The sequence below is a fragment of the Nelumbo lutea genome, chromosome 6 (assembly GCF_056320005.1).
Source record: "Nelumbo lutea isolate HS-2025 chromosome 6, American lotus-T2T, whole genome shotgun sequence".
NCBI classification, from domain to species: domain Eukaryota; kingdom Viridiplantae; phylum Streptophyta; class Magnoliopsida; order Proteales; family Nelumbonaceae; genus Nelumbo; species Nelumbo lutea.
In genome coordinates, this window is record NC_142689.1 from 25,028,030 (window position 1) to 25,042,982 (window position 14,953).

At 37.9% G+C, this 14,953-nt stretch overlaps 1 protein-coding gene across 11 annotated transcripts in view; it reads left to right on the forward strand.

Annotated features, from left to right (window-relative positions):
- LOC148848014 (DNA topoisomerase 4 subunit B (DUF810)) overlaps positions 1-14,413 on the forward strand; it is a 123,760-nt gene extending 109,347 nt beyond the window's left edge. For 10 of the 11 annotated variants that reach the window (XR_016101428.1, XR_016101426.1, XR_016101423.1 and 7 more), the window contains 3 exons: positions 12,174-12,269; positions 12,381-12,564; positions 13,858-14,413. Coding sequence is in view for 7 of the 11 variants with exons in the window: in XM_088952498.1 (XP_088808624.1) it covers positions 12,174-12,269; positions 12,381-12,564; positions 13,858-14,024 (447 nt within the window). In the remaining 4 variants the exon portion in view is untranslated. Of the gene's footprint in view, positions 1-12,173; positions 12,270-12,380; positions 12,565-13,857 lie in introns of those variants that run through there. The other variant, XR_016101429.1, reaches the window with a different exon arrangement.
- The last annotated feature ends 540 nt before the right edge of the window (positions 14,414-14,953 follow it).

Below are 14,953 nucleotides of genomic sequence, written 5' to 3' on the forward strand. Positions count from 1 at the left end.
ATATAATAATAAGTATAAACAACATATAAATAATAGTTAAAGTAATGGTAAAATAATAATAAAATATTAATAAAATAATAGTACTCTACTAAAATATTAATAAAAAGCAAAGATATTATTTATTAAATGATAATCATGGCAGTAATTAAGTACAAATAAAATATTAATATATTATAATTAAAGTAATAATAAAATACTAGCGTATTATTTTTTAAATATTAATAAATTAATTTTAAAATAATAAACAAAAATAGTAGAAAATAATAATAAGATATAATAAAGTAATAATTATTAATAAAATATAATAAAAATATTATTGAAGTAATAATAATATAATGATGCATCAATAAAATATTTATAAATCAATGATAAATACTAAGATATTAATTGCTAAATACTAATAAAATAATAATCATAAAGTAATAAAAAGAAAAAATATTATTTATTAAATAATAATTAAGTACAAATAAATTTAAAGTTTTATAATTAAAATAATAATAAAATACTAACATATTAATTATTCAATAATAATAAATTCATTTTAAAATAATAAAGAAAATAATAGAATATTAGTAAACTAATAAGAAAATAATGATAAAATATAATAAAATGGTAAATTATTAATAAAGTATTCATAAATTATTGGTAAATACTAAGATATTATTTATTAAAGAACTAATAAAATAATAATAACAAGGTACTAATAAAGTAATGATTATATATTCGTAAAATATTAATAAAGTAATAATAAAATAATAAATAGACTAATACAAAATTGAAAATTTTCTGTTGATTGTGATTCGAACTCCAACTGAGCCAAATAGCAACAATCGGAATCCAATTCCGATTCCTAATTGAACAAAACATGCGTTAGGAATAGGTGATTCCGATTTCGATTCTGATTTCGGTCCTGTCCGCAAACCAAACATACCCTTAGTAAAAAATAATGACTTCCTAGTGGTTTTTAAAATGATTATGGGAGAGACCTTAAAACAAGGTCTAGTACTAGAAGAAAAATAGTCCTAAGGAATGAAATGATTGATTTAAAAGTTGTGAAAAGATGTTAGATATCAATAGAAAAGAGAAAAGGAGAGAGAAGAAGTTGGCAGCAAATATGTCGAATGTTTTCTCTCTTCCCTAATCCTTTTCATTAAAACATAATTTACAAGTTTTGATATTTATAGAGAGGCCCTTAATTGGGTGATTAACTTAATTAAGCATAACATAAAAAAAAGGCCCATAAGTTAGAAGGTCCATTAACAACAGAAAAGAGAAAAGGAGAGAGAAGAAGAAGTTGGCGGCAAATATGTCGAATGTTTTCTCTCTTCCCTAATCCTTTTCATTAAAACATAATTTACAAGTTTTGATATTTATAGAGAGGCCCTTAATTGGGTGATTAACTTAATTAAGCATAACATAAAAAAAGGCCCATAAGTTAGAAGGTCCATTAACAACATAAACAAATAAAAGCATCGTATGGGCCATTTGGCCCATTCTCTCTACACTCCCCCTCAAGCTAAGCATAGATGTCAATCATGCCCAGCTTGCTAGTGTCATGTTATAGTTTGGCCTTGGAGATTCCCTTGGTAAGAATATCAGCTAAATGTTCTTTAGATGAAATGAATGGTAGACAAACTTCTCCAGAAACCACTCTTTCTTTGATAAAATGCCTGTCAACTTCAATGTGTTTAGTCCTATCATGTTGCACCGGATTGTGAGCAATGTTGATGGCGGCCTAATTATCACAATATAGCATTAATGGCTTATCATACTCAACACCTAGTTCCTCCATCAAGGATCGAAGCCAAAGTAACTCGGAAACTCCATGAGCCATAGCTCTGTACTCGGCCTCAACTGAAGATCTGGCAACAATTAATTGTTTCTTGCTTCTCCAAGAAACAATATTACCTGCCACCATGCTACAGTATCCAAAAGTCGACCTCCTATCATCAATCTTTCCTGCCCAGTCAGCATCTGTGTAAGCCTCCTGTTTCATATGACCATGCTTAGCAAAAAGAATTCCCTTCCCAGGAGTACTCTTCAAATAACATAAAATTTGTTATGCAACTGTCATATGAGTGTCCCTGGGAGCACGCATGAATTGGCTAATGCTGCTGACAGCATATGCAATGTTAGGCCGAGTCATGCAAAGATATAGCAGTTTCCCAAGTAACCTTTGAAACACTCCCTTATCCTTCAACAGTTCTCCATCAGAGGCAGAAAGTTTGTGACCCGTATCAATAGGTGTAGCCATTGGTCTTGCACCCATCTTGCCTGTTTCAGTGAGCAAGTCTAGCACATACTTTCGTTGAGAGATAAAAATTCCATCCTTAGACCGAGCCACTTCTATGCCAAGGAAATACCTCAACTCCGCAGATCTTTGATCTCAAACTCTATATGAAGGAAAGATTTAAGATCATCAATCCTTGTCACATCAGTACTAGTCACTACTATATCATCAACATAGACTATAAGATATACCACCAATGAATCTCTCCTCTTCACAAGGAGGGTATGATCGGACTGAGTCTGTATGTAACCAAATTTAACAAGGGTAGCCCTAAACCTTTCAAACCATGCCCTAGGTGACTGTTTAAGTCCATAGAGAGATTTCTTTAGCTTGCACACTTTTCCCTCCATACCTGTGCCATACATCCCCCGTGGGAGAAACATATAGACCTCCTCATGTAATTCTCCATTCAAGAATGCATTTTTCACATCAAACTGATAGAGTGGCCAATCTGAATGAGCAGCCAAAGATAATAGAACTTGCACAGATGTCATTTTTGCAACAGGAGCAAAGGTCTTCAGATAGTCAATCCCATAGGTTTGTGTATAGTCTTTTGCAACTAGCTTAGCTTTGTACCTCTCAATAGAGCCCTCAACATGGTATTTAATGGTGTAAACCCACTTACAGCCCACTGGCTCCTTCCCTTCAAGCAAATAAAGCACTTCCCATGTGCCATTCTTATGCAGAGCATCTATTTCAGTTTTCATAGCATCCCACCTCCATTCTAGAAAAGTAAGAGCTTCTGATACTACCTGGATATAGGGTTACAAGCAACAGAAGAAAGAATGGCATAATATGAAGGGAAAGTAGACCATGGGAAAGATGTTGGAAATGCAATGTGCAGTACACTTTCGTTTACCTTTCCTGATAGCAATAGGGACATCAAGATCTAGGAAGGATGGCTGCAAAGGGATAGTATCAGTACTTGTTGGTTCTTCAGTAACTGGAAGTATAGGAAGCTCATGTGATGTAGAGGAAATAATCTGCTCACTTTTGGTTCTTTGCCGCTAGTACCATCTGGGATTAAAGAGGGGGACGATGAGGTAATGGAGGAGGAATAGGAATATTGGAAATATGAGATGTTTGTTCCTCCCTTGATTCATTAAGAATAGAAGAAGTTTCAAGAGGAGGCTCAACAGGGACAGGAAGGGGGAGTGCAAACAACTGTGACAAATTCTCCCCTTTTGAACAATGCTTCCCCAGAGAAGAATCATAGAAAGGAGTGGGCTCATCAAAGGTAACATCCATTGAAACATAACGAGTTTTGGTGTTTGGGTCAAAACAGCAATAACCCTTCTGTGTAGAGGCATAACCAAGGAATATGCACTTGTGGACCTTTGGTTCAAATTTATGTCTTTGGGCACTTGGGATGTATATATAACAAGTATAGCCAAAGACACGAAGGGGGATAGGAAAAAGGCCCTTACCCGGATGAAGGAGGCTAAAGGGAGACTTAAAACCCAACACTTTGGATGACATACGGTTAATGAGGTAGGTTGCTGTGAGAACAACATCCCCCCAAAATCTTGTAGGGACATGTGAGGCAAACAGGATACTTCTTGCAACTTCAACTATGTGACGGTTCTTCCTCTCATCAACTCCATTTTGTTTTGAAGTATGAATGCAGGAACTCTGGTGAATAACCCCAAAATCAGTGAGATAAGAGGTTAGGTTTTTCTCAAAGTATTCATTTGCATTATCAGATCTGAATATTTTGATTCTAGTACCAAAGTGGGTAAGAACAAATTCATGGAACTGTTTCACAAGTTTGGGAACTTCATCTCGGGATATCATAAAAAATGACCAAATATATCGTGAGAAATCGCCAATGAACAAGATAAAATATCTATAGCCTCCCATAGAGGGTAAGTGGTATGGCCCCCACAATTAGAGTGCACAATATGGAATGGAGAAGATGATCTTTTATTACTCAAAGGATAATTGTTTCTACAAGGTTTTGACAACTCACATGACTCAATGAAAATTGGACAAGTTAATTCCCTTAAACAGTTATGGGAATAGATGACTCAAAGCAAAAAAAGATAAATGACCCAAACAAAAATGACATAACATGACACGACTAAAGGACTCTAAAGAGATAGATCCAAAAGCAACTTTCCCAGGTTGTCCTTATCTTTGTCCAGGAGCATCCAACAAGTTTATTCCATTCGCCTCATGGCCACTTCCAATCACTTTCTAAGAATTCAGGTCTTGAAAAACACAATAAGAAGGAAAGAAGGTTACACTGAAGTTCGAGGATTTAGTTAGGCTACTCACAAATAATAAATTAGTATTCAGTTTAGGAACATTAAGAACATATGGAAGAGAAAGGGAGTTTGTAGCCTTGATGGTTCCCTTGCCATAGATAGGAGCAAGTGAGCCATCAGCTAGGGTAATCTTTCCATGGTCAGGAAGCAAATCATAAGAAATAAATAAAGAGGGAAGGCTGGCCATATGATTAGAAGCACCAAAATCAATAATCCAAGGGATCCTACAATTACTTGAGATAGTTGCATGACAGTAGCACGTATACCTAAATGTGCAAATGCAGAAGTAGTTGAATTGCCCTAAGGGTTGGAGGAGGAGACTGCACTCTCTAGGTGACTGATCATCCTCCCATACTTGTCATATTCTTCCTTCATAACTGCTAATTGTTCACTAGCAGTCCTCTCATCAGTTAAGCACCTGTTATTATCTGGAACAGTGGCTATGTTGGCACTTTCTATCTTCACATTATCAGCCTTCTTTTGAAAACGAGGTGGAAGGAGTTCCAGATGCAGTTTCCAACATTTATCTTTTGTAGGTTTTGGTTGCTTGTAGTACTCACACACAACTTCCGTTTTTCCTAAACCACCTGAATTGCCTGTAGTCACCTTTGGTTTCAGCCCCATATTGGTAAAATGGTCACTTGGGATGGCCCCTTGAACCTGGACTAGCCTCTTGCTCTCTTCACTACTTACCATGGCATAGGCTTGAGACAATAATACATTATCCTTAGCTAAGATATTTTGTCTGGTGATGTCAAACTCGGGATTCATCCTTGTCAAGAATTCAAATACCCTGTTTCTCTCAACTAATTTCTTGTAAGTTTCAACATCATTAGTACTTTCCCAGACAACAATTTCCATTAGATCTATCTCTTGCCATAGAGATTTCAGCATTGAGAAGTAAATGGCTAAAGGTCTCTCCCCCTGCCTTAAATTATTCACATCACTCCTTAACTTATATGTCCTAGCCACATTCAGCTTTTGTGAATAAGTTTCAACCACACTATCCCATATTTCCTTGGTTGAATTCATCCATAAATAATGTTGATTGATTTGTGGTTGCATTGAGTTCACTAACCATCCAATGATGGTACAATTCTCTTGCATCTATTTTTCATGAGATGGGTCATCTTTCGGAGGAGCTTTCTTGCTCCCGGAGATATAACCCTACTTGCCTCAGCTGCAAACATGAATTTTTACTGACTGTGACCATGCTAGATAATTGGTTCCATCCAGCTTGACTGTGGTAACAGCCAACAGAGAGTCAACGGGTGTTCCCGGAACCTGTCCGGATTCAGCCCAGTAGAAATCACTATTTGCTGATTCAGTCAAGCTTCTTGTGAGAGAAAGAGGGGGAAGGTCAAGATTTCAGCAGTAGAGAAGGAAGAAGAAGAAGAAAAGAGTAAGAGGTCAACTAGGATTGTGAGAAAGTTAACCCTAGTTGCCTACCTCTCATTATATTTATAATTAACTTAAAGATGAGATATTACAAGGATGCCCTTAGTAGGGCGGCTACTAAAACTGAACAGTCAAAACATAAAAAAAATATAAACTAATGGGCATAGGCCCAACAACTTCCTAACTAAATAAAAACAAACTAAAATAAAACCGGGCCACTCAACACTCCCCCTCAAGTTGGGAGTAAATATCACACATTCCCAACTTGCATAGATCATGCTCCAGCTTGTTCTTTGCAACACCTTTTGTGAGAACATTGGTGAGCTGCAGATCAGAAGCAATGTATGAAGGCAAACTTCTCCAGAAGTTACCCTTTCTCTAATAAAATGTCTATCCACTTCAATGTGCTTAGTTCGGTCATGTTGGACTGGGTTATGGGCAATATTAATTGTTGCCTGGTTATCACAGTATAGCATCATGGGTTCTTCTGCCCGTACACCAATTTCTTCTAACAGAGAATGGATCCAGAGAAGTTCTGAAACTCAATGTGCCATGGCCTTGTATTCGGCTTCAACACTTGATCTTGCCACCACTGTTTGTTTCTTACTCTTCCATGAGACTAGGTTACCCCCAGGGTGCACACTCCTGAAGTTGATCTCTTGTCATCAAGGCATCCTGCCCAATCTGCACCTGTACAAGCCTCTAGTTTCAACTGTTCATGATTAGTGAACAATATGCCTTTGCCTGGGTGTCCCTTCAGATAAGCAAGAATCCTGTCAATTGCTTCTCAATGCTGGACTCGTGGAGCATGCATGTATTGAGTTATTGCACTCACTGCATAAGAGATGGTCTTGTCATTCACAAGTATAGCAGCCGACCCACAAGTCTCTAATGTCTCCCAATGTCCTTTATTGGTTCACCTTCTGATGCATTGATTTTATGGTTCTGATCAATAGGGGTGCTGATTGCCTTTGTTCCAAGCTTCCCTATCTCTTGAAGGAGGTCTAAGACATACTTCCTTTGAGAGATAAAAATTCCATGTTTCGATCTTGCAACTTCAATGCCTAAGAAGTCCTCAGTTCTCCAAGATCCTTAATTTCAAATTCCTTATGTAGGTTCCTTTTCAGACTATCAATCTCATTCGTATCATTCCCAGTGACAACAATATCATCCACATAAACAATTAGGACTGACACCAAAGATCCCCTATGCTTCACAAACAAAGTGTGATCGGATTGAGTCTGAGTGTATCCAAAAGCAATCAAGGCCCTTCTAAATCTATCAAACGATGCTCTGAGAGATTGTTTCAAGCCATAGAGTGACTTCTTAAGCTTGCATACCTTTCCCTTTTCAGTATCATTGTAAAAACCAGTAGGGAGATCCATATACACTTTTTGCAGGTCCCCATTTAGGAAAGCATTCTTCACATCCAATTGAAACAAGGGCCAAGAATATGAGGCAGCAAGAGAAAGAAGTATCCGAATAGAGGTCATCTTTAAAACTGGCACAAAGGTCTCTAAGTAATCAATGCCATAGGTCTATGTATACCCTTTTGCAACAAGTCTTGCCTTGTACCTTTCTATACTTTCATCTACCTTATATTTTACTGTGTAAACCCATCTGCATCCAACTGTTTCTTTGCCTTCTGGTAGGTCCACAATGTTCCATGTCTGATTCTTAATAAAAGCTTCCATCTCTTCTTGCGTAGCTGTCTTCCACTCAGGTTTGGAGAGAGCCTCACTAACACCCTTGGGTATAGAAACTGAATCAAGAGAGGAGAAAAAAGCACGGTAGGAAGGAGAAAGTCCACTGTAGGATAAATACTGTGAAATACAATGAACAGTACACTTTATCTTCCCTTTTTTGAGAGCAATAGGAAGATCAAGGTTATCTGTAACAGAGTTAGTAGGATCATTGGGAACTAAAATAGTAGCGGGACCAAGAGGAATACTTGAATCCATGTCAACCGAATCTGGAGTCTCCAAGGAATCGACAGGAAGTGGTGTGAGTTTTGCTATAATGGAATCAATCGCCTTGTGAAGTCTCTATCGTGAGTAATGCTGAGAAACAGAACGCAAAGGAGATGGCAAGGTAGGTGCCACAGGGTGGTGGTCAAGCACAAGAGTAGACACCGGGGCTGGAACTGGGAGAGGAATAGATTGCTAACTTACTTCCCTAAAACACTCCCCCTGAGAAGGATTCTTTGAGAAGAAGTACGTGGATTGAAAAAAGGTGACATCCATGGTAATATATCGGCTCCCAGAGATTGGATCATAGCAGCGGTACCCTTTCTAATTCTCTGCATATCCAAGGAAGACATGCTTCTTTGCCTTGGGATCAAGCTTCGAGCGGTGAGGATCAAGGATATGTGCAAAGCAGACACACCCAAACACCTTGAGAGGAATATGAAACATCTCCCCTTGAGGAAAAAGAAGACTGGATGGAGTGCTGAATCCAAGTATACGAGAGGGCACCTTGTTAATCAGATATACTGCTGTGAGAACTGCATCACCCCAAAAACAAACCGGAACTATAGATGTGATCATCATGCTTCTTGCAGTCTCAACAATGTGTTTGTTCTTCCTTTCTGCAACACCATTCTGTTGTGGACTGTAGGGGCAACTGCTCTGATGGACAGCACCATATTCTAACAGATATAAGGCAAGATGTTTTTCAAAATATTCCCTGGCATTGTCGGATCTGAACACCTTTATCCATGTTCCAAACTGTGTTAGTACCATCTGATGAAATTGCCTCACCAAGGATGGTACCTCATCGCGGGATTTCATCAAGTAAATCCAAGAGTATCGAGAGAAATCATCCACAAATAAGAGAAAATAGCAATAGCCTCCCATAAAAGGAACATGGTAAGGGCCCCATACATCCGAATGAATAACATCAAAAGAAGAAGAACATCTTTTATTACTAGGTTTAAATGAATGTCTACAATGCTTTCCAAGTTGACAACCTTTACACTCTAGACTTGACAGACTAACAGACTCAAAAAGTTTTGGGAACAAAGAACTCAAAGAAGAAAAAGGTAAATGACCCAAACGATTATGCCAAAGCATATTTGACTCACAGATCCTGACTCACTATCCCTGTTGACATGATGACTCTGATGAAAGTACATCCAGGGGGTAGATTCCATTCACTTCACGACCACTCCCAATCGTCGTCTTAGAATCCAGATCCTGCAAAATTCAATGTCCAAGAGAAAAAAATACTGAGCAGTTCAGGTTTTTAGTCAATAAATAACAGAAAACAAATTAGTACTCAATCTGGGAACATGAAGGATAGAGGGTAGACAAATAGAATCACTAATCTTGACAAATTCCTTCCTAGCAATACGAACATGGGATCCATCAGCTGTGGAGACCCTGTCTCTGCCAGAACAGAGCTGGTAAGAAGAAAAAATAGTGGAGCTATGGGTCATGTGCTCTGAGGCTCTAGAATCTATAATCCAAGGAGGTCCCTCCTTACCTGAAGTGGAAACATAATGTGCAGTGGCGTGTGAACTGCCTGTGTGAGCAAAGGAGGTAGAGTGGACTCCACCAATGCCACCTGTACCTTGCTCTCCGCTTATGGCTGAATTGAAACTGGCTATATCCCGCTGATTCAGAAGTAGCCCATACCTCTCAAGTCCGGCCCTTAGTGCAGTAGCTGCAACAGACTCCAGAGCAGCTATAGGATGGGCCGGAGTGTCACCAGTAACTGCCACGTGTGCATTCCCCTTCTTATTCTTCCATCTAGTCTGTACAAGATGTGGGTGAAACTTCCAGCAAGTATCTCTTGTATGTTTAGGCTTCTTACAGTAGTCACAGATCAGATCTCTTTTGTCTTCTTTCTTGATTTCACTGCCACTTTGTTTAGGTTTCACTGCACTTACCATGGTAGACTGATAAGAAACGAGGTTTTTCATCATCACATCCCTCCTACACTCCTCCCCTGACACAAAGGCATATGCTTGGGAGAGAGTGACACTGTCCCTGGAAAGAAGATGTTGTCGTGCAATATCATACTCAGGATTAAGGCCAGCAAGGAATTCAAACACCTTATACTTCTCTAGATGTTTCTGATAGGTAGTTGCATCCTTAGTGGTTTCCCAAGAAAATGTCTCTAAATGGTCAATCTCCTGCCACAGGGTTTTAAGGACCGAAAAATAGGATGCAATAGATCTATCTCCCTACCTTGTAGCAATAATCTGATTTCTTAGTTGATAAGCCCTAGCAACATTCTCCCTCTGTGAATAGGTTTCTGCAACCTCATTCCATATCTCCTTAGCCGTATTTGCCCATAAAAAATTTTTATTTATATGTGGCAACATGGAATTACACAACCAAGTCATTACCATATAATTCTCCTGCACCCACTGGGAGTTGCTAGTTTCGGGTTTCACCTCTTCACCAATGATGTACCCTAATTTCCCACGAGCACCAATGGCCATCTTTGCAGATTTTGACCATTCCAAGTAATTTGCATCATCCAACCTAACTGTAGTAATGGTCCCAGCCCCGAAGGGGTCTCCAGCACCTCCTCCCACTGGTTCCATTTCACTCCTGGGCTTATTTTCAACTCAATGGCCCTCCATACTTCTCAAAAACGGTAAAGAAAATAACTAAAACTTGCAGCAAGATCAAACAAAGCACCTTTTGGAACCAACAACACTTTCTTGGTGTCCTGGACTTTCTTCCTACAAAGATTCCTTTTCTGTGGGATGGGAGAAGGGAGAGAAAAGGCTGCCGCCCTCTCTAGAAGCCTCCAAACCAAACAAGACTTGAACCGCCCGCCTTACAAAAAACTCCAAGGAACCCTAAAAAATTAGGGTGCCACTTCCTAGGTCAAAAATGAAGAGTCCAACAAAAATAGGACTCTTTCCCTTTCTCCAGTTTTTCCTGATTCTGATGAGAAATCCTAGACCAGCTACAGGGCACACAGATCCATCAAGAAAATCCAAAAACTGGGCTTACCTGAGAGCTTCGATCAGCCTCTTAAATCACTATCCAGTCGGCCGATCTAGGGCTGCATGGGAGAACAACTTCAAGAACTTTCGGCCTGCTCTGATACCAAGTAGCAATCACTATTTCCTGATTCAGTCAAGCTTCTTGTGAGAGAAAGAGGGGGAAGGTCAAGATTTCAGCAGTAGAGAAGGAAGAAGAAGAAGATAAGAGTAGGAGGTCAACTAGGATTGTGAGAAAGTTAACCCTAGCTACCTACCTCTCAGTCACAACTTTAAAAAATATAAACTAATGGGCCTAGGCCCGACAAATTCCTAACTAAATAAAAACAAAATAAAATAAAACCGGGCCAGTCAACAAGCCCCACACTTGATTGTGGTAGATCCTATCACAATGATCACTTGCTACAATGCCATTCTAATATGCTCCAACTATCCACATTCTCCACTAATCATAAGTCCAAGAATTATCTGGAAGTCCAGTTCAGTGTTCCACAAATACCAATACTTTTTTTTTTATAGATATCCACAAATACCAATACTCATACCTCGGGTCTAACTCTAGTGGGTGAGACAAACTACTCCTTCCCTTAAGGCAAATAAGTGTGTCAACCTTGTTAGAATAGAGTGCCTGAGTCTTCTCACTGGTTGAGAATAATTAATCTACATATTGACAATGACTGTCTGTAATCACTATAATGATTATTGTAGTCCTAAAATGCAGATCTAGGGCTAATCCACACATGCACACCCAATAACACATGTAACTGAACTTTTATTCATAACAAAAGAAGTTTGCATCCCATATTGGATTCTGATGGCATACATTGTCCAACAAAAGTAATATTAGAAGTTATTTAATTTTAACACCTATCAAGCCACTTCTTGTGCATGTTATGATTTTCCCTTCTTTGAAAAATGGGGGAGTTTGTTTACTTACAGCCAACCAGCACAAAGCAAAAAACAAGAGGTTCCAAAGTGTACATTTTAGTATTTTAAGGAAAAAACAATATTTTGGAGGGTGTGGAGCATTGGTCAGCAGGCAGAGACCCCTTCCCATTGGCTCTATCCATGTGCATGTTGCTATTTTGTTTTATATTTTGTTCTATTGTGATTGGCTAAAATCTTGAACAACCATGGCTTGCTAAGTAAACAAAACAAAGGTTTTGGGATACACAGTTTATGTCACAGTAAATGCTCTGTGGTTGTGTGAGAATTTTTGAAATGTTGACGAACATAATTCTGGTTCCTTATTTTGTAGGATTTTTTTGTAGCAAATGGGGAAGGTCTTCCTCGCGCTGTTGTTGAGCAAGAAGCAAGATTGGCATCACAGATCATAAATTTGTTTTCCCTTCAGGTTTGGGAAGTAATAGTTTATTAGTAATTCCACTTGATTGAATAATCTATAAAAAACGATCCAGTTGATTGAATAAATGAAATTGAGGTTAAATTGCCTTTATTTGTGCAGACAGAAACTGTAATAGGAATGCTAATGACTGCAAGTGAACAAATTTCCACCAGAATGGATCAGTGGAGTCCTGGCAGCAGGTCTATTGAAGATGCTCACACTTTAATTCGAGTGTTATGCCATAAGAAGGACAGTGAAGCATCTAAGTTTCTCAAAAAACAATATCAGCTTCCTAAGTCTTCAGGTAACTATCATTCTTTGATTGGTTCCACTATTTCCATTATATTTCTGTTTTTCATTTCTAAAGCACTAGTTCATTTCTTTAGTTTCATGTACTTAATTTTATCTTTAGGGCCATCATAGGCATAGGCAGAGCTACATTATCATGAGGTTGAGCAATTGAACCAACATGGCATCTAAAGTCCTTAAGGAATTATTCACAATTTATGTTAGTTTTAAATTCTTTTTTCAAAGTTGACCCCACTCAAATAAAAGTTGTGGGGTCAATTTGAAATATATAAAAAGATTTGACTCACTAAAAGTGAAGCTACCAAACTCCATGCATGAGTTATCTCTTGTGATTTTTAAAAGTTGATAGACATTATAATAAAATAATCAATTTGATCAAAAGGTTAACAAAAGTTGGCTTAGTGTAAAAGCAATCCAAAGTCTGTGACCAACGCAACAAAGGGGAGAGAGAGAGAGAGAGAGAGAGAGAGAGAGAGAGAGAGAGAGAGAGAGAGAGAGAGAAGGAAAACAATAAAAAAAGCTTAAAGAAAAGTGAGAAAATGGGATGGTTAATAATAAATATTTATATATTGGTGTTTTTTTTTCCTTTTTTTTGAGTTTTTATTACTTTAGTTTTGGATGCACCCACTGACAAGTTACTGGGTTTGCCACTGATTATAGGTTAGGAATTTTTTGGGGTTGATAATATGGTTTAGTAGGGTTAGTATCTTCTGCAACCTGGGTGTATTTTCCCCTTCTTGGCTTCATGATCTTTCAAAGATGGATTGCCCTTCTGATGTGGATAGTAGGTGTGACCGTCCTCCTAGAGGGTTGGTTCATTTGTTCCACCTTTTCTTTTATTTTGGTTTCTGTAGGTTTATTTATCCTTTGGTGTTTGGTTTGTCCTGTGTTTAGTTCTATTTGTATTTGTTGCTTATTGTTTCTGTTTGGGACACGAGTCATTTTTCAGTCCCGTCGGGATGAATATAATTTGTTGCATGTCCTTAGTGGAGATGACTTGCGACCAGTGTTATCTGTAGGGAATGCAGATCAGACTTGAGAATTAGGTTTTTATTTGACAAAAGTGGGTGCATTAAACCCGGTCTGAACTATGAAACTGCACACACGGAAACCTTAACAGTGCTTAACATTTTGTGCCCAGAAGTGAAATGTACAAAGGGTTGGGAACCAACTGCCATTCTGCTTTTTTAGAGCCATAAAGAAATTTCAGAATTAATGACATTTTTTTGGTTGGTTATCACAACCAAGTTTTTCATTTCACCTTATTTTATTTCTCGCTTGTCTGTAGAATACGATGGTGCATCAAAGGATTCAATTTCAGTATCACCTCTTGTATCTGATTTACTTAAAAGAAGTGGGTCATTCCGCTGGACTGGAAAGGGCAAGAGAAGTTTCAAGTTTATTAAGAAGAAAATTCAAGCGTCCACCTCCGAAATTAGGCAAGTAGCTTGGTAGCGTAGATAATGGCCATTGGGAACTGTCGTCCTGTATTATTTTGTAAATCCAAAAGAGGTATTTTTATATCTATCAGAGAAATTTTTTAATGCTCTAAATCATTATTTTAGAGTGGAAATCCGTGTTGTGTCTAATAATCCCGTTATTTCCTTTTAAGTTTCTTAATTATGTCAAGTCTTAGCCACCAAACAAAAAGTACAGAATATCCCTGAGATCAGCCTTCCACTTAAAATACTTGTTCATGTAAGAATCGAGAGAGAGAGAGAGAGAGAGAGAGAGAGAGTCTATTATTTTTGTTTGGTTGTCTTTGACTTTTATTAATTAATTTGGTATAATCAGCATCAGTAAAGGTTTTTATGTGGAATATAGCATTTTGCATGGATTTACTATGAATTAACTAATAAGCCTAACATTGCATGTAAGATTTTATTTATTTATTTATTTTTGGTAAAAGGAAGATATCATGTTTGGTCAAACATAGCAAAATGAACTAAAAAAAATCTTTTTGTTTGTGGTGTTTGTTAGTGAAGGGGTATTTCAGTCTTTGTACTTGTTGAGAATGTTGATGTGTATTGTTATGTTAGTTCGAATGCCTCTTACTTAAAGAAGGGCACTTAAATCTTTTCCAATAAGTTAATAATGTAATAATAGGTCTGGCTGAATCTAGGAATAACTTTTTTCTCTAATTCGAACCAGCCCTTCTCTCTTTTCTTTTTTCTTCTTTCCTCTTGTACTTCTTGCTGTTTACTTTACTTTACAGTCAACGAACAAGATAGAATTCTAGGGCAGGTCAAACTTCAATATGGTATCAGATCAAGGTTAAACAAATTTGACTTGCTAAAATTCTGTCTTTTGCGCATTCGAATTAGGGTTTCTCTTGGGTTTCTCAGTTGTGAGTTGGAGACTGGGAAAAGGGCTGAAAAGGAGTG